The 24,697-nt window shown below is 38.2% G+C and overlaps 1 protein-coding gene and 1 long non-coding RNA gene across 2 annotated transcripts in view; one reads left to right on the top strand and one right to left on the bottom strand.

Moving 5' to 3' along the window:
• ITGA8 (integrin subunit alpha 8) overlaps positions 1–24,697 on the top strand; it is a 173,171-nt gene that overhangs the window by 100,599 nt on the left and 47,875 nt on the right. The window contains exons 16-22 of the mRNA XM_032349497.1: positions 5,760–5,815; positions 6,232–6,386; positions 7,599–7,736; positions 8,222–8,289; positions 10,129–10,276; positions 15,460–15,552; positions 20,241–20,320. Coding sequence (XP_032205388.1) covers positions 5,760–5,815; positions 6,232–6,386; positions 7,599–7,736; positions 8,222–8,289; positions 10,129–10,276; positions 15,460–15,552; positions 20,241–20,320 — 738 coding nt within the window. The remainder of the gene's footprint in view (positions 1–5,759; positions 5,816–6,231; positions 6,387–7,598; positions 7,737–8,221; positions 8,290–10,128; positions 10,277–15,459; positions 15,553–20,240; positions 20,321–24,697) is intronic.
• Positions 9,323–22,919, bottom strand: LOC116594280. The gene is made up of 3 exons (XR_004287135.1): positions 22,845–22,919; positions 14,285–14,542; positions 9,323–9,813 (listed from the first exon to the last, which is right to left on the bottom strand). It is a non-coding gene; the product is annotated as an uncharacterized LOC116594280 (long non-coding RNA).

Raw genomic sequence — 24,697 nt, 5'->3', positions numbered from 1 at the left:
GAATATTTCTTGTACTAATCTGGAATGGGAGGCATGAATGTACACTCAAGTTTTTCAATCTATTTAGATAAAAACAAATACAGATAGAGGAAAAAAATAGTTTTTCTTTCAAAAAGGCTACTTCCCTAATCTACAGGCTCCAAGTGAAAGAAGCATAAAAACATTTGTGGAAATTCCCAATGTAACAAATCTTAGAGATCTCTTTTGGATCCTTGGCATGCTTAAATAAATATCAACCAAACTGAAAATAGAATAAAATACTTTGACTCTTACATTTGCATATGCTTATGGATACCGCTTTCCAAACTTTTTTTTAACAAGCTTTGGTTAAACCACTCAGTTTCCTGGGCTGAAAACACACATCCATTTTGTAATTTAGTGTGCACAATCAAAAAGCAAACAAGATGGGGTGCCTGGGTGGCCCAGTGGGTTAACGCCTCTGCCTTCGGCTCGGGTCATGGTCCCAGGGTCCTGGGATCGAGCCCCGAATTGGGCTCTCTGCTCAACAGGGAGCCTGCTTCCTCCCCTCTCTCTCTGCCTGCCTCTCTGCCTACCTGTGATCTGTCAAGTAAATAAATAGAATCTTAAAAAAAAAAAAAAAAAGCAAACATGATAAAAATAGCAATTTTTGTGCTCTCACCTCTATTGTTGTGGCCCTAATCTCATTATCATGAATATTAGTAGCATTGCAGATCCTCTGGTGAGCCATAGGAGAACACCACTTCTTTCACTTTTGAAAGTGTTCCTTCTCCATCTTGCTGGTCATCTGAAGGAACTACAAATGGAATTCAGTTGTAACAGAGCTTGAGAATATGCTACTTTGTTTCTCAGTATGTGGGTCCTCAAGAGTCAGAAGTCTGTCATATTGGGTAATGCCAACAGGGTATATCCTCTGAAAAAAATCAAGAAATACTTGGGAGTGTTTTGAGATTTGCCCTCATTTTCCAGAAGGTGTGGTCTAACTCAGACAGGATGTTCAGTTCCTGAGAATGTCAGAATGCTGAACAAACCAGGCTTGACCCAGAGAACTTATTTCCACCCAATCTCAGTGTGTTGTTGATGGCCTTTTGACAGGAGTTCATACCAAAGTCAAAGCCTTCCTGGGTAGAGGTCGGGGATGGGGGTAGGGGTGTGAGGAGGACCCTGAAGAAATCTTTGAAAAAAATGTCTTTTGCTGGGCGCTCCCCAATTCCGGGAGGCGTGCCCTCTCCTTCACTGGTTTTTTAAAATAACTGGGAAATGCCCGAAGCACATTTTTAAATGGTTTAAAACCATAAAGTATTATAATGAAAACCTGATCTGAGAAAATATGTGAAAGAGCCAGTGTCTGTCCTTACCCTGGCATGATTCACTAAAATGAACTGTGGGAGCAACTTGGGCAAGAGTGCTAAGACTTCAGTATTTCCCCAAAGAGTCTGGTGTTCCCACAGTCACAACTGAATGGACCCTACTCAGGACGGGATGCTTTCAAGGATCTGAGTGTGGCACGCTCTGATATAAAGTGCGGTTTTGAATTAGATCACTTTTTCTAACGCATTTTAGTTTTTTTTTTTTTTAAATACAATTTAAGTATTTTTAACAGATACAGGGTTTGTTTGGTTTTATGGAAAGAGTATTACTTTGTTTCAAGAAAATGTTTCTTTTCCTGAGCTGTTTTCGTTATTGCATTTAAATCATATTATTAAGGTAAGATGGAATTTGTTATGTGGGCAAATGAATAAATACATGTCTCTTGATAATAACTTATTTCATTCTATCACATGCATTCTCTGAAAAATGTTTCATCTTCACATGCAAAAATTTAGAATTAATGATGGCTCAGGGTACTTGAAGATAAAAATTAACAGCTGGTTCAGTCTAGAAGGTGTTTCTCTGATACTTTTAAAATTTATTTTAGGAATGTAGGTCAGTATTTCCAAAATGATTGACAGGCATTTGTTGATTTGCTTTCCTAGGATATTTGTCAGTATTTGATATATTGTATTCTACATTTGAAAATCATTTAAGTGAAGCCTTACTGGGAAATAGTTCTTTGCATCCATCAATGTAAATTTCTGTGTCTTTCAAATGGTTGTGTAGTTTTATTAAAGTATCTGCTACTGGCATTTTCAAATTAGAAAAAAAGAATAAAAACAGCACAATAAATATTAATATTGTTATTAATCAATTAAAAAAAAGTATTTAGTAAAATATTTCATTTGACAAATGTGAAAGACCATCACTATCCACTTTTCAAATGTAAGAGAACCTTTTCCAATAGTCTACCTCTATGCAAAATATTTGCTGTCACTGAAATCAGATTAAAGTGCTTAGACTGAAAAATAAGGGATGCCTGGCTGGCTCAGTCAGAGAAGCATGTGACACTTGGTCTTGGGGTCACGAGTTCGACCCCCACGTTGGATGTAGAGATTACTTAAATTAAATAAACTTTTCTAAAAAATGAATTGCTTTGTACTTTTAAATCCTGTTTCGTATCCACCTCATTCTTTCTCCGTCATGCATGGCTATGCATGCCATTAAATAACAGTATCATTATTCCAACCGTGCATTGAGTCAGGACCAGTGTCGGAGGAATTGTCATGTATTGTCCTGACTTCTAATCTATTAGAAGCACTATAGGCAAAGTTTCCTTTAGAATTTGTGTGATGAGGGTTCTGGGTTGATTTAGTGCTTTTGTTCCAATCAGACCTTTCAGACTAAGGTACCATATTGAATGTGATCAAGTTTGCAATTTTAACACTAATTAATTATAGATCACAGCTTTCCCTGACAACTCAAGGGTACTTCATAATTAGGTATAGACCTGTTAGTGGGCCTAACTGTCTGATATATAAAACATACAGTGAATATATATGTATATTTTTATATGCATGTGTTTTGCTAAATTTGGAATGAATATTTCAACAAAAACATTAATTCAAAAAGATATACACACCCTTATGTTTATTGCAGCCTTATTTACAATAACCAAGATATGGAAGCAACCCAAGTGTCCATTAATAGCTGAATGGATAAGGAAGATGTGGTGTATATATTTACAGTGAAAGTACTCAGTTATAAAAAAGAATTAGATTTTGCCATTTGTAACAACATGGATGGACCTAGAAGATATTATGCAAAGTTACTGTAAGTCAAACAGAGAAAACAAATATCTTGATTTCACTTATATGTGGAATCTAAAACACAAATGAGTAAACAAAAGAAAACCAGAATCAGACTCATACACAGAACAAACAGGTGGTTGGCAGAGAGGAGGGGGTAAGAGAGATAGGCAAAATAGATGAAGGAGATTAAGAGGTCCAGACTTCCAGTTATAAAATAAATAAGTCACAGTGATGAAAAGGACAGCATAGGGAATAGAGTCAATAATTTTGTTTTTAACTTTGTACGGTGATAGAAGGTAGCTATACTTATGGTGAGCAGTGAGTAAGATACAGAGTGGTTGAATCATCGTATTACTGCCTGAAACAAATATAACATATATCAACTGTATTTCAGTAATAAAAATTGTATTAATAATATTTTACTTATCAAAACTTCATAACATTTTTTGATATCTGATAGGATTATGTCTTTTTGTTTTAAGTAGGGTCCCTGCCCAATGTGGGGCTTGAACTCAGGACCCTGAGTTCAAGAGTCATGTGCTCTACAGACTGAGCCAAGCAGGCACCCCAGTAATAAAAATTGTCTTGTATGGGCTATGGTGAGTGCTGTGAAATGTGTAAGCCTGATGATTCACAGACCTGTACCCCTGGGGCAAATAACACATTCTATGTTAATAAAAATAATTTAAAAAAATAAAAAATAAGAATTTTCTTAAAAAGTGAATACTTTGGTTTACTACTATAAGATTTTGAGGTTTTCCTTTTAGATCAGAATAAGGTTCTTGGAATATTTTGAATTGGCAACTCTTTTCTGTAAAAGACCTTTTTAAACTGGCAGGTGTAGGCTGAGGTACTGTTATTAATAACTCAGTAAGCTGTACCAGGTATTTTAAAGTTGTATGAACAAAGTCACAGTCATCCAGTTACTGTTAGGGAGGTAACAAAGAGGAAGAACTAAGAAAGAAATAGAGAACAGCACTGACACATAATTGATATAATTCATAAATCACCTGCTAACATCATTTGTCCACCAAACACTTTCTCACAAGGAAAAAACAAGGTCCAACTCCAACAAAATACCATACATAAAATTCTTTTAATTCACATAGGCTGATGATTTCATTACAAAGAGGAATTTCTCTTGTAAAAGTTAATGAACTGATTTTGACAAGTAACCAGGTACTTCCCAAAAAAAGTGGGACATGGAAAAACATTTTGATTTTGAAAGCCAGACATGCTACAAAATCTAAAGATAGGGTTAACTTCCATCTTTCTTAAATAATTCTAATTGAAGTAGAAGTGGGCTGGAATTTGTGATTTCTCGGGGGAAGGGATCCAAGAACTTGTAACAGCAGACATCTCAGGAAACTATTGGCTTAATGGCATGTGGCAAATTATTTACCCCGAAGGGAGACATTGACTGAGGTCACGGCAGATAGATGAGTCCCAGATGCGACACATTTTCATTATATTCAATGCAGGAAGCTGACACATAATTAAAGTATGATTAGGGCTTATTTACAGTTTTGGGATGCTGTTGAAATATTCAAATCCCACTATGGTACATTATTAGTAAAATCGTTAAGACTGTCTTTGAGTCATACTTAAGTATTTTCTTATAGTTTTAATTTCTTCAAAATGTGAAAAAGCCCCATCTCAGATGCTGGCTTGTGAGGGCCTGACATTTTTCAGGAAAGATGTAAGCACATGCTGCAAAGCCAGGTAGAGACCACGGGTCATTTCTCCTTCCCTCTTTGGCCACAGAACAGGTCCCAGGGCAGGTCATCCTACAAGCTGTGGCGACGTCTCTCTGGATTGAGTTTAGGTCATGTTCTAGGCAAAACCATAGAGTGTTTCTTGTGCACATCTGCCCTCTTTTTATTGTGCCTACACACCGCATCATTGTGTCTACCTACCAGGAGACAGCCTTCCTCTGCTTCTCATGTTCTTTTTCTCTCCCCCACCCGCATCCCACCTCACCCTCCTGTAGGATCTCTGCCTCAAGTTGTACCTACACCCAGCAAGTTAACCACCAAGTTCCCTCCTCCTCCTAAGCTGAATGGGGATACGACTTAATCATCACATGGTGCTCCACGCTTCTTAGGGTGAAATCCAAAGTCTTTAAAATGACTTTTCAAAGCCTTGTTCCCTGCAGACTAACCCAACCAGCCTGGCCTCCTTGGGCTTCCCCACCTTGCTCCAACACTCCAACCAAACAGAATTCCTGCGGGTTCCTCAAATGGACTCATGTTCTTGCTCAACCCCAGGCTCTGTACTGCCTAATTCTTCCCTCCCTAACACAGGGGACATATTCATATGTATTTATGGAATAAATGCAGCAAGTAATTGATTACTTAATCCACTAATCAAATCAGTTACCTTCTAGTAATACTTTAAAGTATTATTTTCCAATATATTAATGTTACCCATCTTAATTCTATGAGTGTTGTGGTCCACTGGTGAGATAGATAGATATATAGATAGATAGATAGATCTTACAAATATACGTATCTTTAGGTAGTTGTTTTTGTGTATAATGAGAAGTACAGAGGAAAAATGATGTATTCATTTTATCTTGGGTGAGATAAAGTAAGATCTCTACTTCAGATTCAAAACTTTACTAACCAATACATTATTGACTATTATTTTCCATAGCTTCTCTTTAAGAGTATGTGCGTCTGTAACAGGCCAGAGCATTTCAAATACAGTAGGTGAGCATGTTTTCATTTCTACACTCCTCCATTATACTAGGCAAAACCAGCAATAAGCATTTCTCAGCACAGACCATAGAAAACTTTGATAGAGTCATTTTTTTAATATGAAGATTTCTACTGTATATATGGAAACATCTACATAACTATTACTTGAGTGATTGGCATTGATATTATCTGCAAAAAGAAATATAATAATGGGGGGGTGGGAAATGACTGTGTAAAACCATGACAAAACAAGTTTCTCAGCTTTGAGAGTGTTTTCTCAAACTTTTTTCAGCTTGTGTATCGTTTTTGATCCAACTATGAAAACAATGTTTTCTGAATAAGCAAGTTGAAATAGAAATTCATTCGAGCGCTGCATTCACAGAATACTTTTCCTTTCCCGATTGTGTTTGCTTTATTTCTGTCCCTAGGTCTGACTGCAGAGGTGCACTTGGACGCCCTGAAACAAAAAGGAGCCATAAAGCGCACACTCTTCCTTGACAATCATCAGTCACATCGCGTCTTTCCACTCCCCATAAAGCGGCAGAAGTCCCTCCAATGCCAGGATTTTGTCGTTTACCTCCGAGTAAGTGTTCCAGAATCTCCTCTCTGGCCTCTAACATTCAGATTCAGATTCCAACCATTTTTCTCTAGTGACTCATCATACTTGTGGACAGATATCCACGTCTATTTTCCTTTTATAGGAGCAAACTTTATTATAAGGTCCCTTGCCCTGTTCTTGTGCTCCGAGGCAGCTGACCTGATGGCCTTTCTGTTCTGCACATTATCCTGATACTGGTACTAACTCAGGTGGTTTTCATTTCTCACTGCCTCCCTCCCATAACACCATAAACGTTAAATGCCATTTATTTGAATTTTTCTCCTACATGAAAATGTTTGGCCAGATGTTATCAACATGCATTTCAGAGCCAACTTGGGAAACGTTTAGGCAATTCAACATTTTTATTGAAAGTAATTTATAATTATATTTTTAAAGAAATGTATATTGACAATAACTCCAAAGCCTACCATGAAACAGAAGAGCTAAAATATGTATAATACTATTACTCCAGCTTCTTAGCAGTTGTGGGGTTTCTCTCTCTCTCTCTCTCTCTCTCTCTCTCATTTAGTCTCCTCCCTGAGCGGACTTAGTGAGGGGGTGAGAGAACCCAGTGAGGACAAAGTTCACAAATGTGCTCTGGAATGTTCTAGAATGAAAATCTGGGCACATGACCCTTAAGTCTCATTATGACCATGACTGTCACACATCTGAAAGTGGCATTTCCTCTGCGTGGTCTGAGGTGGTCCTACTAAGTGCTCAGGGCCTTTGCTTGTGCTATCCTCTTCACCTTAAAGGGAACTGTTTCATTTTCTGAGGGAGTTCAAGGGTGCTAAAGGTGTTTTGAAGTTCACGCAAACTTAAAGAGATGATAAGAGGGGGAGAATCAAGATGTCTTCTCCCCCTGAGCCCAATTCACAAAACTTTCCATGACATTTATTCCATATATAAGTATAGTTGTTTTCCTTTGCAATTTTACTCATCTATGTGGGAACCTGAAGATTGCCTCTTGAAGCATGTACTTCCATGAGGCCTCAGCCCTAAACGATTTCATCCCTGAACATGTATTAATTAATTAAGCTGCCTACTGTATCGCACACAAACCTAAGCCGGCTGCCATGATAATCACCTGATCGTTCACTTCCACTGACTGAAGTCAAATGTCGCCTGCCTTTCACAGACTAACATCTTGTAGCTATTTCCTGGAGCCTTCCTTGAGTGTATGATTATTTTCCCTAGGATGAAACTGAATTCAGAGATAAATTATCTCCAATCAACATTAGTTTGAATTACAGTTTGGATGAATCCACCTTTAAAGAAGGCTTGGAAGTGAAACCGATATTGAATTACTACAGGGAAAACACTGTGACCCAACAGGTAGGTCCCTGACAACCCTGGATGGTTGATTCCCAGTCAGGCCCTGGGCAACGCTCCTGTGACCTTAAGACCAAACCCAGCCACTCTTGTCTGCATTCCTGCACACAAACTCGTCCCACTGGAGAGCTAAAGTGTTTCCTGAAACACTGCATCATCATGTTTGGAGAGGCCCTTCACCTTGTGCAACCGAGGTTTACTTTGTTCATACTGTGTCTATGAGGGAAGCAATACAGTCTGTGATTCTCCAAACACGGCCAGAGTGGCCTCCTTTAGGGACACCACAGAATGAATGAGAATCAGGCAATTATGTCAATTCGGCTGTTTTGGGAGATCACTGCCTCGGCTAGGGTGTCTAGTGGGGCAGAAGCTGCTGAGCAAAATGAAGGCTTTGGTTTAATTTGTGGACTTGTTCATACTTTTCAAAAAAAAAAGGATGCGATTCAGGTTTTCCCAGATTATTCCTGACGGCTGTTTGCACAACACAGGCTCACATCCTTGTGGATTGTGGAGAAGACAACGTGTGCATTCCTGACTTGAAGCTGTCAGCTAGACAGTAAGTTTAAATAAATAAACGTGTACACTTTATCTAATGGAATACAGGTGTTTATTTAAAGCTTCTCTGGAGAAAGTATACACTTCCAACTACTAATACTACTACAAAAAAAAAAATACTCTGCATGAAATTCTTGAGCTTGGCTACACTTTTGTTTAGCCTGTGTTTTAGGTCAGTTCTTTGTCACTGGTGTCAACCGACACATCCTACGATTTTACCATCTTTCAGCAAAAGTAGGGGGAAAAAGTGCTTGTTCAAAGTGAACTTCTCTTAGGGGTTGGTGATTCAGGTTGTCCATACTTGCCTTAGTCCTGGGAGCAGGAGACTCAGGCTGGTTCTAGCTATACCTAACCCAAACCAGCTTTTGCAGCACCTCATGACTCAGAATCATCCTTAAACTTGCCAAAATGAAATTGATTTTTTTAATTTTCTGGAAAAAAATTAATGGCATTCTGTGAAGTAAAGCAGAAGGTGTCCCAAAATCAAATTAAGAATCTAAGTCCTGGGGCACCTGTGTGGCTCAGTGGGTTAAAGCCTCTGCCTTCGGCTCAGGTCATGATCCCAGGGCTCTGGGATTGAGCCCCACATCGGGCTCTCTGTTCAGCGGGGAGCCTGCTTCCTTTTCTCTCTCTGCCTGCCTCTCTGCCTACTTGTGATCTCTGTCTGTCAAATAAATAAATAAAAATCTTAAAAAAAAACAAAAAAGAATCTAAGTCCTTTGGGGCATCTGGGTGGCTCAGTGGGTTAAGCATCTGCCTTTGGCTCAGATCATGATCCCTGGGTCCTGGGACGGAGACCAGTGTCAGGTCTCCTTGCTCAGCAGGGAGTCTGCTTCTCCCTCTCCTTCTACCCCTCCTCCCTGTTCATGTTCTCTTTCTCTCACCCTCCCTTTCTCTCTGAATAAATAAAAAAATCTTTACAAAACAAAACCCCCCAAAAAAACAAAAAAACAAAAAGGAAAGAATCAAAGGGCTTCCCAGTTGCCTGCAATGGGGAGTCCCCAGTCTAGCACTGGTAACTGGTCTACATTTTGTTATGGAAAGAAATGAGACCAAGATAAAACATCCTCTGTGGGGAAAAACAGATTCATGCTCCTCACCCCCAATACACACACACCCAAAGTCGATCCCACTGCCAGTGTTTGAAATCTGCTTGGCAGATTTTTTTCCCTGAACTTCCCAGTTTAGCCAGTATCCAAGGCAATAGCTTTGATTAAGGGTCGAAAGTGGCAAAGGCATTTCCAAATGTTGGCTCAGTTTGAGGTTTGGAGAGAATTTCCTCAAAATCCTCAATCAGCTATTCGATATCTTATTTTACCTGCCTCTTTCTTCCCTCTTACGGCTCACTGGGCATTCACACCACCCTCCCTTATTCGTTTCCAAAAGGTCTCTCCCTTTTTTCCCATTGTTCATCTTCTTCCTGTTGGGTGTGTTCAGTCATGTCCCAGAGCTGCCTCATCCCGGCTTGTGAGCCAGCTGTCAAATTTCCTGGAATTTTTGCTGGCAGATGAAGTAGGTCAGTAGCCTGAAATTGACCACAGTGGGAAGATTTACACCACTGGAATCAGCAAACGAAGATTTCAGAAATTGAAATCAGCTACAAGTTGGAACCCCTCCCATGCCCTTTTTTGAGAGCTTGTTGTTAAATATTACCAGGATGTTTTCCTGCCCTAGAGATGCTGTTCTCTCACTTCTTCTTACCAGCTCCTCATGGAGAACTATCTTCTTGTCCAAGTCTTATATTCCCACATCTTTCTCCTTTTCTTCCTAGTCTTTAAATAAAGTAACTATGAATCCAGAGAAATATGTTACCTAATATTCGCTTTAAACTGCATTTTAGAGATAAGAATCAGGTCATCATTGGAGATGAAAATCATCTTACGCTCATGATCAATGCAAGAAATGAAGGAGAAGGTGCCTATGAAGCTGAACTCTTTGTGATGATACCAGAAGAGGCAGACTATGTTGGGATTGAACGCAGCAACAAGGTAATGCCTTGCCCAATATTCAGAGTAGAAAAGAGCTAGTTATATATTTGAAGTCAAATCAATGTTAAGTCGAGCCATCTTAGCTGAGACTTTCTTCCCAAATAAAGGAGGACGAAATGGCACCTTACTTTGATCATCATAATAGCAATAAGCCAGGAAAGGGAGTGGTCTTAAGCAGTATTTGAATCTTTCTTGGCCATAGTGCAGAGATAAATTGGCCAAAGATGGAGAGCAAGGAAGAGAATACAACTGGCTACAGGAGAAGCTCGCTAATGCGACCTATGGGTTGATTCCCCTGCTAACTCCCACCCTCGCTGGCTATTTTCAGGCCTTTGTTTTTAGTTCCTTTGCACTTCAAGCAGGTCCCAGGAGGTCTGGTTTTCATTATTGCTTACGAGGAAGGTCCAACCAGTCCCAGCTGAGCACTGATAACAGCCTAGACAGGCAGTGGAAAGGAAACATTCATTTTTTTCCCCTTCGTGGCCCACCTTTTTGGGCCTGGGACCAAGAAAAGCCAGGTCTTCATCATTTGTCGGTCGGGCAATGCCACCATTTATTAAACTGACAGCCATGTTTTTTAATGATCTTTCCTTATCAGACCATGAATCTTCCTACTCGGGGCATTCTAAGATTCTGCTGTATTTTTAACCACTTGGTCTTAAAAGCCACTATAAATACACTGCAGGATAACGGAGAGTTTCTTGTCTTGAGAAATGTACAAACTGGGGAAGAGACCCAGCTTAACACCCTTTCATGGGAGCCAGGCACGATGGGACTCCCCTTCAGGAATTGCTGATGGGTTTGCTCCTTTAACTACGATTTGTTAACTGTCTGTTAGTTGCCAAATACCACAGACTCTGAGGAGTTTGAGCATTCGAATGACTAAATAATTCAATGAAGAATAATTCCCCTAAAGAGATGTTAGCAAATTGCTGTGACGTTGATACTTTATGGGCATTAAAAAATGTAAGGAATGTAAAATTCTCTACTTATACCTCTACTCTTGTAGTTTATCTGTTGGTTAAATTATCTTCATAGTAAAAAAATAAATCCAGGTGAGTAATAATCATGTATCTTTGGCAGTCATAAAAATCACAACTTTCTGTTGCAGATTTGTAGAAAAATATCACCTATACCCACTCACATGCAAATACCATATAAACAAACAAAAAAGTTCAAGTATGTTATTTTTTTAAATATTCCAGGGCTCTACTCCTATTTTCATTTGATTCCTTCATGGTCCTCCACCCCTGACTTCATGAAACAAAGCATCTATTCTAAAATGTTCTTTTAGCAAAACATCCAGTTTACTGTTCCCTTTGGTGTGTGGAAAATACGGGAGAACCTTTATCGCTTCTATCTTTGGCTGTAAACATTACAACAGACATTATCCATAATCTCAAAGAAGTCTTTAACTATTTTTCTTCCATCAGTTTCCCTTGGGCAGAGATTTTGCTCTGTCTATGAATTTCACATGACTAAGCCACATTCTAATTTATTTTTTTTTGTTTTGTTTTTAAGCAGTTTGAGATTTGTGTATTTTTTATTTAAACGCAGTTCAAGGTTTTTTTCTTTTCTCTTTCTTTTAAACATTTTTCTCCAGGGGGAAACATATTAGGATTATCTGATTGTAAGTTTTGTTATTCTTTTGCTGAAAACTTCATCTTTTTGAAAATATGGATGCTGACCATTTTTCTCTGGAAACCTTCACTGAGCCAGACTTCATACTTCCCTTTGGTGACATTTTCTAAATTCTTCTAAGAATAAGGGCCTATGTACTTTATATTATGATTCTTATTGATATTATTACTGTTGTAAAATATACACAATATAAAATTTTACCATTTGGGCCACTTTTTAAATGTGTGGTTCAGTGACATTAAGTACACCCACATTCTGGTGCAACACCCAGCACAGAACTTTTTCATCTTACCTGATGGAGACCCTGTACTCCATCTACACCCAACACTAAGTCCCTCTTCCTCCAGCCCCTGGTAAGCACAATTCTACTTTCTGTCGATGAACTTGGCTATTTAGGAGACCTCCCATACTGCATTCCTCTGCCTCATACCCACCTCCCAGTCAGCGTGTCCAGAACTAGGCTTGTCATCTTCCCACACTCGTGCTTCTCCCCCACTCCCATTTCCTGTCCCAGAGGACCAGTAACCACCTTGTTTCTGCAGCCCACTCCATCCCAGACTTTCCAGTTCATCTCCTCTCTCCACCTAACCACCACTCTCACTGCCTTCATCTGAGCTGATGTGATCTTTTGCTGAGATGACAACAGTCTCCTAACTCATCTCCCCCACCTGCCTGCCTTTGCTCTGCTCGCCAGAGGGGTAGTCGTCTCCCTTTCCTATGCAAATCTGACCCGATCTCTTCTTGCTAAAAAACCCCATTGCTTTTAGGATAATATCCAAATCCCTTCATAACTACAAGGACCTCAATTCTATCACTCTTGTTCTCCCCTTTAGCCTCACCACCGGGCTTCTAGTCCTTCCTTTATCACACACCCTAAATTCCAGCAGGACTGACTTTGTCTCCTGTTTCTATAATACCCACGTGCTCTCTTGCTACAGAGACTGTAGCTGCTGTTCCTTCTCTCTGATGCACCAGTTCCACTCCCTCCTCCCCCTTATTGAGTTTCCTTCTTTCTCTTTATCCTTCAGACTTCATCTGGGTCATGATTGAAGCTGCAGACATTTACTGAGCAATTGAGATGGGCTGGGCACTGCTCTGAGATCTTATATGGATTTAATTTACTTAATCCTCACAACAGCCTTATAGAGAAACGGCAAGTCTGTCAGTATGCCCTACTTTAGAGACGAGGAGAAATTCAGCAACATGCCCAAGGTTACACAGCTAGTATGTAGCAGAAGTGAGACTCACACATCCACTGTTAGGTCTGACCCCGGGCTCTGAACCACTGATCTGCACTGCCCAGCTTTGATGTCACTTCTTTCAGGTGGGGCTTTTCTGGTCCTTAAATCTAGGTGCTTAACCTCCCCTATCACTATGACTCTCTCCTATCATAAAATTCAAACTATACTGATTATGTTTCCATTCCTTGTTACAAGTGCTTGTGATTACTTATTACAATTGTTAGGCTCACTGGAAATTCACTGAGGACAAGGGATCATTTTATCAATGGTTGGCAAACAGCAGGTACACAGTAAATATTTTTAGTGAATGAATACTATGTTAAGAGCTATAAATGGATTAGAGCAGGAGTGACCCTGGAATAGCTAAGGAAAATAATCTAGAAATATCTAGAAAAACAATCATTGTTTCACTCCGGGAAAGGAAATAAAGGTTAAAAAAAGAAAAAGAGTGGGAGGTTCTGGGGTTAGAAAAGATCTTTGATTGATGTGAAAAAAAAGTTATTTCTAGGAAGTTGAAAAAAATGTACATGTAACTTTTAACCTTTAGATAAGATAAAATATTTACTATAGAAACAAAGTCCTTGAATTATATTAAAAAGACTCATGGACATTTTGAAAAGATTTTGCTGGGTTCTTTTTTCTGTTTTCAGGACTGAGTTAATAATTCGAACACAAAATTCTTTCTGTGCAATTAGGGTTAGTTACAGATCCTTAAGAATTTATACATTCTAATTCTACTTTCCAGAGGAGAGAGTATTACCAGGTTTTTGAAACTATGTTTCTTAGCTGCTTAGGATATCATTCAGGTTATTTGGAAAGAGCAGGTATTAAATTGCCTCTAGATACCAGTCATTCAGTCTTTCTTATGAGTGGACATGCCTCCCTTGTTGATTACAGGAGCGAGGATTTTATAGTTACTTGGGTTTCTGTCTGTGTCATTTCAGACTCTCTTAGGAAGTAGTGTGAACTACTTCTGCTCTGTATCTACCATTTGCTACTTTGTGCCCAGCACTGTCCTAGGCATTAGGAATAGAACAGATACAACCCCCCCACCCCCCGCACACTGCCCCCGTTCCCCTGAAGTTAATTTTCTCAAAGCATATGATTTACTCAGAAAATTCCTTACCTGGATGTGTTTTCTTGGCACTTCTTTGTTTTGGTGTTGGATCTTAGTTTTTCTGAATTAAGTGGAAAGAATGGAATGGAGGATGGTTTCTGAAACTTATGTGAAAAGTCACATTACTTCCTTAGATGAAATCTCAGTAGAGCTGACAGATGGACCAATGGTCCTCATATTCAGAACTCTCTTCCTTGGATCTCTCCTGGGGCAGAAATTCCCAAAAGGATGCTCCTTTGTGAAAGTCTTCATATTGCAAGTTTATCTCTGGGAATGGAAAGATGGGTCATACATTAGTGGCTCTTAATAAATGAGGGGGAAATAATGGGTGGACATTCGTAGCTATTGCCAAAGGTGGATCAGGGCCATAGGCACATTAGGTTTTGACAAATGGAAAGGGGCTCAGGGTGGAGAGCAGGTATGGATTTCAAGGTGGCTGGGGTAGCATGAAGACAAAAGGTAGAGCTGGAGTGGAGGAAAGAAGTTCAAAGATAAAGCTCCTTTACTTCTCCCTCTTGTCAGGTGTAACCTTGCTGACTTGTCCAGCACACAGTTCTAAATACCTCTTCAAACTTGAGTTTTTATACTTTCTAATGAAAATAGGATATAGGGGGAAGAAGGGAGACAGGAAGCCCTGGGTAAACATCAAAGTATTCTCTCTTCCCATCTGAAGTATTTAGAGGATGGAACTAAGATTAATAGTGTGTAATCTCAAACTGGGACCATGGTGTGTAAGAATTTGTGTTCAGAGCAGATCCCTTACAAATGCTTCTTGCGTCATACAATATCCTCTATAAATACCTGTCTATTAATACCCGTCATTTCATTTATTGTAAGAATAACTTTGTTCAGTGATCTTTACTTATCTGTGATCTTTAAGGCCCAAATTTAACATTAGCAATAGTGAAAATATTTCTAAAATGTTCCTTATTTTATATAGTAAGCATTTTCCTCCTCAGGGAAACACATTAACTATGTTTACCAATCCAATTTCTTCTTATAATAAAAATTTGATTTTTTTTCTCTCAAGTTTCTCTTCTGAGTCACACATGAATTCTTGGGCACAGTTGCCCGCACAGGTGTTTGAAATCAAGAGAAGCTTCCTGGCCCACCGCATTGCCTTTGGGACAGGATGTAACTTATTTACCCCCTGAGCTCTACGCTGGTGTTCTTTCCCATTGCAGGGGCTGCGACCACTGAGCTGTGAATACAAGATGGAAAATATAACCAGGATGGTGGTGTGTGACCTTGGGAACCCTATGGTGGCTGGAACAAATGTAAGAGAAAACCAGAAGCCCTTACTAAGTTCTAATTGAATTTTAAAGAGAGCTAGTACAAAGCTCCCCAATTAGTACTCAGCAGGTTAGCACCTGGCAACTAAAACAAATTGGGCAGGAAATTACCAGGGTGGTGAATTGAGCATTATATCCTATACAGAGCAGGGACTCTGAGGTTAAACACACAAAAAGATGAAGACTTTTATATGCTTTCTCTTTTGACTTTACTCTTACTTGTCTTTTAGATGCTTTATGAAGATATTTTTGCTACACATTTTTTCTTGGGATATTTTTTCTTCAAATGTCATTGCAATTTTTTTCTTTGTATTCAGTAAATAACTTAAAAAATAACATAATTAAAGTTTTTAGCAAAGATGATTAAGCTTCTATTTTTGATATGCCTCCCATATGAATATCATTCATTCATTATCATTCATAGCATTTTTGCATTAAAATGTTACTATAACCCAGCTTTTGAGTTAGTTTTGCCCGGTCTATATTTTCCATGCACTTTAATTGAAGAATAATACAGAAAATTGAAGCAAGAGAAACAAAAGAGTTAATAATGATCTATAATGTGCTTTTGATAGAATAAGGACATGTTTTTCTTCTTTTTCTTTGTTTCCAGATTTAGGAAATTTTCACATTCAGGATTACTTGTGGACAATAAGTTTATTTTATTCAATAGCCATTTAAATACACATAGTAACTTCTTATAATAAATATCTCAGTGGGAATACTTATTTTGAAGTCATAAATCAGAAAAAAATCTGAAATCTGCAAATACTGCATAATTAAATGCTGCATAAATGAAACATACATAGCCCTGTTTTAAAATAAATAGTTATGATTATCAGTAAAGTGGCCTATTTGAAAAAAAAATTTATAAAAATTTATAATTGCATAGGTTTTTATTAGAATAGCTTTCCAAAGTATATTCCAAAGAGTACTGATCCCTTGAAATAAGCCTTTAAATGAGTTCTGTGGTCACTGCTGAGTATCATATCTGCCTTTGGGGCAATCAGGTGCACTTTTACATTTTAAAGATGCTGAGCAGTCCTTCAATAAATAAACCTTTTAACCCATGATCTCTCACACTTATTTGAGCATTTGAAACTATCAAGAAATATCTATTCTGAATTCATACTTTAGGGTATTGTGCTAGAATAATATTTTTGCTTTTCTATACCCTAATAAACTCTATTCCACTGATCCCAGATATTTACAAAGTGTGCCAAGCTATAGTCTAGTAAACTCACTTGCTGGGTCAAAAAAAAAGTAAATATTTAAATGCAAGATAAAATTTTATAAGTAGATTTTTATTAGCTAACATGAACTGATTGCCCTCTGTGTTACAAACCCATCACTGGATTTTTTTTTTTTTTATGTTATCTCATTTAAATTTTCAAAACCAACAATCCCATGAGCTAAGTATTTCTCTTTTGTTATAGATGAAGAAACTGAGAAATGTCAAATAAATTTCCCAAAGTCACACAGGTAATGAATGACAAAACCAAGGCTTAAACCAGGACTGAACACAAAGTCCATGTTCTATCCAGTCTGCAAAATTTGGAAAAGTACTTGGATAAAAACTAATGAATAACAGATGAGTTGAGATTTTTAAATGAAGCCATGAAATATAGAATGGGATTTCTAAGCTAAGAAGTTAGAACATTTTTCATTTGAATCCTTTTATCTAAAAACTCTAAGTCCTTTTACTAGTTTCCATTGGATTTTCCTTGGAAAATCCACCAAGTTTGGTGTGAAAGAGGTCTACCCAAGGCCAAAAAGGAGGAAATTGACATGGTAACAACAGTGTTTGCATCTAGAGGTGACCAGGCACTCATTCCTTTTTCAGTAATAAAAATGTTAAATGTAAACCAGAGATCATCTAAGATCATTAATAACTAAGAATAATCTTGGGGAAAAAATTGCCCACTGGTGACATTCTAAGTGGAGGGTAAAAATGGCAGTGTGGTCTTAACCACAAATGTGTTTATGTGACAGGATGTCAATCCATTTTACCAGCAAATAATTTTGGGGAGTCAAGGAAGTAAATTGTTTGTATTCATTTATCTGTGAGGTCTATAGTGGAAGAAACCTAATAGCTTTCTTATCTCACCCTTTAATGCCCTTAAATACATCACATTTTTATTGCATTCTGTTTTGTTACAAAACATTTTGATTTATTTACTTCTTCATTTTGTATTTTTAAAAAAATGGTCTCAGTGGATTGTAGTAAAATTCCAAATGTAAAATCAGCCCTAAATATTAAAAAGCATTATAAATCACCAGGTCCATTTATTTCAGTCCCAGTATTTAAAAAAAATAGTTTTCAAGTCACTTTTTATTTTAATTTAATAAAACATTCAAGGCAGGGCACCTGGGTGGCTCAGTTGGTTAAGCATCTGCCTTCGGCTCAGTTCATAATCGCCGGCTCCTGGGTCTAGTCCAGCATAACATGAAGCTCCCTGCTCCTCAAGGGGCCTGCTTATCTCCTTCCCTCGGCCTCTTGCTCCCCCTGCTTGTGCCCTCTCCCTGGCAAATAAATAAATAAAATCTTAAAAAAAAAAAAAAAACAAAAAAAAACCTCAAGGTAATATTCAGAAGTATTACTTCTGAGTTTTAAGTAGTGATGTCATTTTTGTATATCTATAGTGATATAAAATGTATGCCAATAGGACTAATAAAAACTTGTAAATCTCTCAATCAGGAAATCTTTCAATCCAAAAAGTAGTGGTTCCATAAGGGCTCTTTAGAATCAGTGCCCAGAGATCTAGTGTTTGATTCTTTGAAAACACACGGGTCTCTTACTGATATGAAACTGTCACATCATCATTGTTGTATCTCTGTCCCAGGACGACTTGTTCTATAATGAACACCAACATTAGCCAGGCTTCACCACAATACAGTAAGATCCCCATCACTGGAACTGGGCAGACAATAGCACACTCTCTCATATCATTCTTTCAGCCATTTTTATTGTACCCCTTCTGTATGCCTGATGGTAAGCTAGAGTCTCACAATATCAAGATGAAAATATACAATCCCCACTCAAAAAGAAACTCAAAAGTAGCAATATCAGAGGTTGAGTGATAGGAGAGTAACAAAGAAGGAGACAGGGAATAAAGAGAAAATTTCTGCCTGACCTGGCCTGTGGGATCAGACAGTATATTGCAGGAGGATCTCTTGTCCTGATTTTTGAAGCATGAGTAGAACCTCTTCAAGTAGAAAAAGTAGGAAAAGTTTTAAGAGGTTTCCAAAGAAGAGAGAAGTTTATGTGCAAAGTCCCCGGGGTCTGACTGAAAATCACACATTTGTTAATATAAAGGAATTCATCATGGCTTCAGCATAAGGATGTATGGGCTTAAAAATTAGACACACCTGGGCTTAAATCCCAGCTTTGCCATTTAACAGTTGTGAAACCTGGACGAGTCACACTGAAATGGAGAATCCCCATGTTTAGGACTATTTGGAGCAGTGCAATTATATGACGCTACTAGGGAAGTTCCTGGCTTGTAGCACAATCAGTAAGGGCTAGTGAAATAATGATGATTTATGATAAAAAAGAAGGTCTGTTATTTTTTAATTTATTTTTTATTTTTTTATAAACATATAATGTATTATTAGCCCCAGGGGTACAGGTCTGTGAATCGCCAGGTTTACACATGAAGGTCTCTTATTAGTTCATATTATTACTGGTTCATATTAACATGAGTTTTTAATTACGGATTTTATTTTTACAGCATAGTGGTCAAGAGTACAGGTCTTGGAGTCAGTTTGTAGGAATTTCAATTCCAACTCTACAATTCATTTACTGTGCACCTGGAGGAAGGCACTTGAACACCCTAATCCTCAAATTACTGCTCAATAGTAAAATGTCAGGAATCGCAATACCTACCTGTGGGGTGGTTGTCATGATTATGTAAGACAAGGCATTTAAGGCTTAGCACAGTACATGGGAGAGTAAGTCATATAATTACCTAGCTCTTATTTTTACTTCCTTATTTATATTATCGTTGGATGTTTCCCATTTTAAAACTTTCCCAAAGTATTAAAAATGTGTCCTCAAGAAAACAGTAAGAGCAGGTTCAAAACTTTAGAAAATAAAGGTGGAAAAAACAATCCCTGCACTTATAACCTTAACATAGCCATAGAATGTTATCCTGGTATATTTTCTTACCATACACCCTCACTCCTGTACAGTAATTTTTCCATCGATAAACTTTTAAAACACTAGGTAAAACACGTTGCACATACAACTGTGTAACCTGTTTCTTTATGGGTCATCATTACATTAGAAGCATTTTCCATATATCTGCATAGGCTTTGCAGGCATAATTTCAATGATCACCTAAATGTGCATGAAACATAAGCATTAGAGCTTTCCAAATCAAGCATCGCTTGTATATTTAGGTTGCTTTTAATTTAGCACATAGGAAGGCAGCCAGAGAAGAGTCTGTACAGGGCTAAATGAAGGGAAGGAAAAAAACATATAGGGACTTGAATTGTCTGGGTCCCGCAGTCTTGGCTGCATGACTTCCTCTCAACAATCCAGGTGGAAGCAGAGAAAAGGCCAGTAATCTCGGGTGGGGATTTGCAGGGATGACTTAAAAAAGATTTCTACACTGTGTAGGAAGTCCCTCCCTGTCATAAACTTAGTGTCTTCTGATTTTTTTTTCTTCTAGTATTCTCTGGGCCTCCGATTTGCTGTTCCACGTCTTGAGAAAACAAACATGAGCATTAACTTCGATCTCCAAATCAGAAGGTTAGATCTTTAAGTGCCTAAATGATGGTTAGCATTCAAGAGATCCACAGTGAAATGAATGACCACTCTTTAAGCTCCTTAACCTTAAAAGTTCTCCTGAAATTAGAACCCAGACTTCCGCAGATCATTTTTTCCTTTGTTTCTGCTATTTCAATTTTGTTATCTATTTATTTTTTATTTATTCATTCATTATTTTTTTTTTTAAGGAAAGAGATTCATCTATAAACCAAGTCATTTCAGTAAAATTTTGTCCTGAGTACCCTCCCACCACCATTTACCTCCATTTTTCCTCAGTCTGATTTGCCTTCCTTCTCCCACCCTTACCAGCACCCCTTCTACATACCTACCATGCTCTCACCTGGGGATCAGCTAATCCTTAAGGATAAAATTTTTGCAAAAAGCATAGGTTATACATTTGCAGTCTTAAATCTAACTCTTCAAGAGTTAATGAGTCTCTGATAGTTTCCTTGTGAGAAGGTATAATCATATATTCATTCAGAGCCTTCCTTCCAGGCCTTCTCTGGTAATTCCAAGTCAAAGCATGTAAATAGCTACATCTTTTCCCTAAGACTGACTTTTTCAGATATTCAAGAGCAACTGCTTTTTCACTGTCTATTCTGTTTGCTCCTTCATGGCTGAAAATAATATTTAATGAGGATAAGACTTGTAGGGAGCAGTGTACGTGAAAGCCCACTATGGACTTCAACCCATAGCCAGGAATGGGATCAATTTAATGACTCCAGGCCAGTATTAAAAGAAAAGGAGATTGAATGAAATATAATATATCAATGTCCTGTTCATGAAATAATCCAATTAGATAAATGGAAATATGTATAGTAAGACACCCTCTGAAATGTATATATTTCTTTCATGGTTTGCAATTTTAAGTGTTTGAACAACATTGATACAAAAAGCATATGCTCAGCATGGTGAACCCTTATTCTAACTAGAACACAACTCTGAAGTCAGCCTCTACAATTTGGTTCTCAAATACTAGTGTGAAGTGTGGCTCAATCTCACCTCCTGCCCTCTAAGAAGTGATTGGAGAGTGTTGACTTTGTGTAAAGGATTACTTTTTAATAGCTACTTTGATTGAAGGTTTAGAGTTTTTAAAAAGTATATAAACTCTCTAAGAATATAGCAGATTCTTCAAATCTACAACCTAGGTGGTACAGTTAGTTAAGTAACTGACTCGGTTTTGGCTCAGTTCATGATCTCAGGGTCCTGAGATAGCTCCGCATTGGGCTCCATGCTGAGCATGGAGTCATCTTGTGATTCTCTCTCCTTCTCCCTTTGCCCCTCCCATTCATGCTCTCTCTCTCAAATAAATAAATCTTCTTAAAAATTTTTTAAAAATCTACAACCAATACTACAAACCAAATCCCCTAAATTTTATGATAGATTTCTAAGAAGGAAGGTTTTCTAACTTACCTTTGGTCTTTTCTGACCTTAACTGGGTATTTTTTTACATTAACTTAATATTAGACAATATTCATTTTGAGATTTTTAAAAATTCTACCCATATTAGTGATATATGATAGTGATTAGTAATACAGAAGAATTAATTCTGTAATAGCATTTTACAAAAGTTTATTAAATCACTTCTGTGTATCGCTATAAGTGTATATTTTCCAAAAGTTTCAGGTAGTCCTAAATATTTTCATTTGGAAAATATCTGTACATTTCAAAAAAAAAAAGAAAAAAAGTAACGGCACTTCATAGTGAGGACCACCATCACTACAGGCAGGAGCCTAAAGTTTCTTTTCCTCGCCATCACTGTCTGTTACATTGGTCCTGAAATGGCATGAAGATAATCTATCATGAAATATAAGGCCCTTATTTAGGAAGAAAATGTGGTGCAAAGATGCAAAACAAATTCCTTGACACATCCTTCTTACTTTTGATTACACTTACAGGTAGTAGAATGAACACAACTAGTAATTCACTCAAGGAGCAAAGGACACCAAATGATGTTCTAAATGTCTTCCCCAAATTCATCCTGGAGATCATCATTCAAATAGTGAATTCAGCAATGAAGTGCTAAATTTTATGGAAAATAGAAATGGCCACATTTTAACATCCCCCTGCATCTAAAAGAATGGGCCATGATTATATTCCATCCTTACATGCTATAGAAACTCATGACTATTTTAACATTATCCTGAAAAAAAAAATGCAGAAATGAAGAACCATAGAGGCTATAGGCGTATATAAAGTATCAAATTCCCAAAACAGACATTTCAGAGGTAAAAATATTTGAGGATACCTAACACAGAGGTGAGCGTTTATCTACATGCTTTGTTGGCCGACTCCAAAGACATAAATAAGGATTTAATGGATAATTTGCTTTCAATTTAAATGCGTTAAAACCAAAAATAAATTAAACCAAATGCTCTGAAGTCTAAGTTCTCAAGTTTTTGATCACATTGACCACTGTTACCCATATTTAATACGCTTTTCCACAAACAGAACCCAAAAGAGAAACAGGGCTTTATATATTAATAAACGTAAAATAGTTTGTTACCAAATGTTTGCCTTAAATGGTCTCTTCATGCTGTGACTGTGTGTGACATGTAAACACTCCCCTCCCTGAGTGCAGCGGGTCTCAGATCGCAATTCCCACATACAAATAGGTCTTCGTGATGTCATTGACATTGCTTCCTTGGCAGTGGTGAAATGAACATTGTATTGTATTTGCTGACATTCCAAAGGCCACAGAAAGCACAGAAGGAATGTTAGAAAATAGGAAACAGTAAGGAAAAAGAAAATAGCATCAGAACAATAAGTAAAAAACATGTTTATCCCTGGTACACGACATAGGGTGTAGCTGTGGAGAGGAAATCCATCATTCCTGCTTAGAGCTAGCACCGACAGCATAAATAGCTCAGCGTCGAGGGTGGTGATGGATTGCTTGTTTGAACGCAGCAGTGGTATTAGCAAGGGAGGTTTCCTTCCAGGAAGAGGTCAAGGAAGCATCTAAGTTGTATATCAAGCCCGGTGCCTTTCTTACCAGGAGATGTTGCTGATCCCCCCAGTTGACTGCAGCACCAAGTGTCACGACAAGGCTGTGTGACAGGATGATTATGATTAGCCAACCAGATCTAGTCTCCATGTCTGCCGTTGCTCTCATTAACCTCTGCCAGCTTTGGATGAGACTTCTGTCTGGAGACGATTTCAGTGCCTCACACCTATTTACATTTTCAGGGTGTTGTGTGTAGAGACAGTTGTGTCCTTTCAACAACATGGAAACAAAATGCAATGGCATTATGGGACAGCTTAAATGAAACTTTTTTCCCTTGATTTTTATATCTGCTGCTGCAAAGCAGTGAGAACTAGAAAACTGAACCAAGTCTGGGTAAGGTGTGGAATGATGAGACTTAAATTTCTAAACTAGAGTTTCCCGCCATGCATTTGGAACTAACTACACAATGTGCGAGAAGGAGAATTACTTAATGACGTCTTGCTGGTTAGCAAGACAGTAAAATAAATAAATAAATAAAAATTTAAAAACCTCTTTAGTTGACTGATTTTCCCCAGATAGGATAATAATAAAGTGGCCCGGAAACTGGGGTTCAAACTTTGGTGAACAAGTCTCCCTAGGCTCATCACAAGGTTAGCTATGATGCCCCATGACAGGAAATGAGCCTGACATTGGCCTGTTTATATCTTTTATGTGTGTTTGTGGTTTAAGTGCCCTTATCAGTATATACAATCTGACAAGACTTTTCAAAAGCATTGTGGGAACGATCCTGTCTCCTCCTCTGAAAGCCAACTCTTATCATCTCCCCTCCTGCCCCCACATTTGGAAAGCTTCAAAAGCTAGTCAGAACATACCCCATTACCACCACTGAAACGTGAAAGCTTATCCATTGAAACTGCGTGAAAAGTCAATGATGAAAAGAGGAGGCTTTCTCTTCTTAATGAGATCTGGAAATAAACATTACCCGTCCATAGTGGTGTGGCCACAGCTGTTTGCTGAAGGCTGCACTATCTTTGGGATATGAGGGTGACTCTAGGGAAAGCACATGGGGTTCTAAAGGCAAATGGCATCTGCATTCAAAGCTCAGCTATTGGTCCAGCCTCTTATGAGACCAAGCTTCATTTTCTTGACAACACTGGATGCTAACAAGCATTTTTTAAAGATTAAATTTCATATGTAGGTGTACCTGGGTGGTTTGGTCGGTTAAGCTTCCGACTCTTGGTTCTGGCTCAGGTTGTGACCTCAGGGTCATGAGATGGAGCCCTGCTTCAGGCTCTGTACTCAGCATGGAATCAAATTGAGTTTCTCTCTCCCTCTCCCTCTGCTCCTCAACCCTCCCATGCTCTCTTTCTCTAAAATAAATAAATAGGGGCGCCTGGGTGGCTCAGTGGTTTGGG

This window comes from Mustela erminea, chromosome 6 (assembly GCF_009829155.1).
Source record: "Mustela erminea isolate mMusErm1 chromosome 6, mMusErm1.Pri, whole genome shotgun sequence".
In the NCBI taxonomy this organism is placed as follows: Eukaryota; Metazoa; Chordata; class Mammalia; order Carnivora; family Mustelidae; genus Mustela; species Mustela erminea.
Note: the sequence above shows the minus strand (reverse complement) of the source record. Positions and strands in the feature narration are given on the sequence as shown.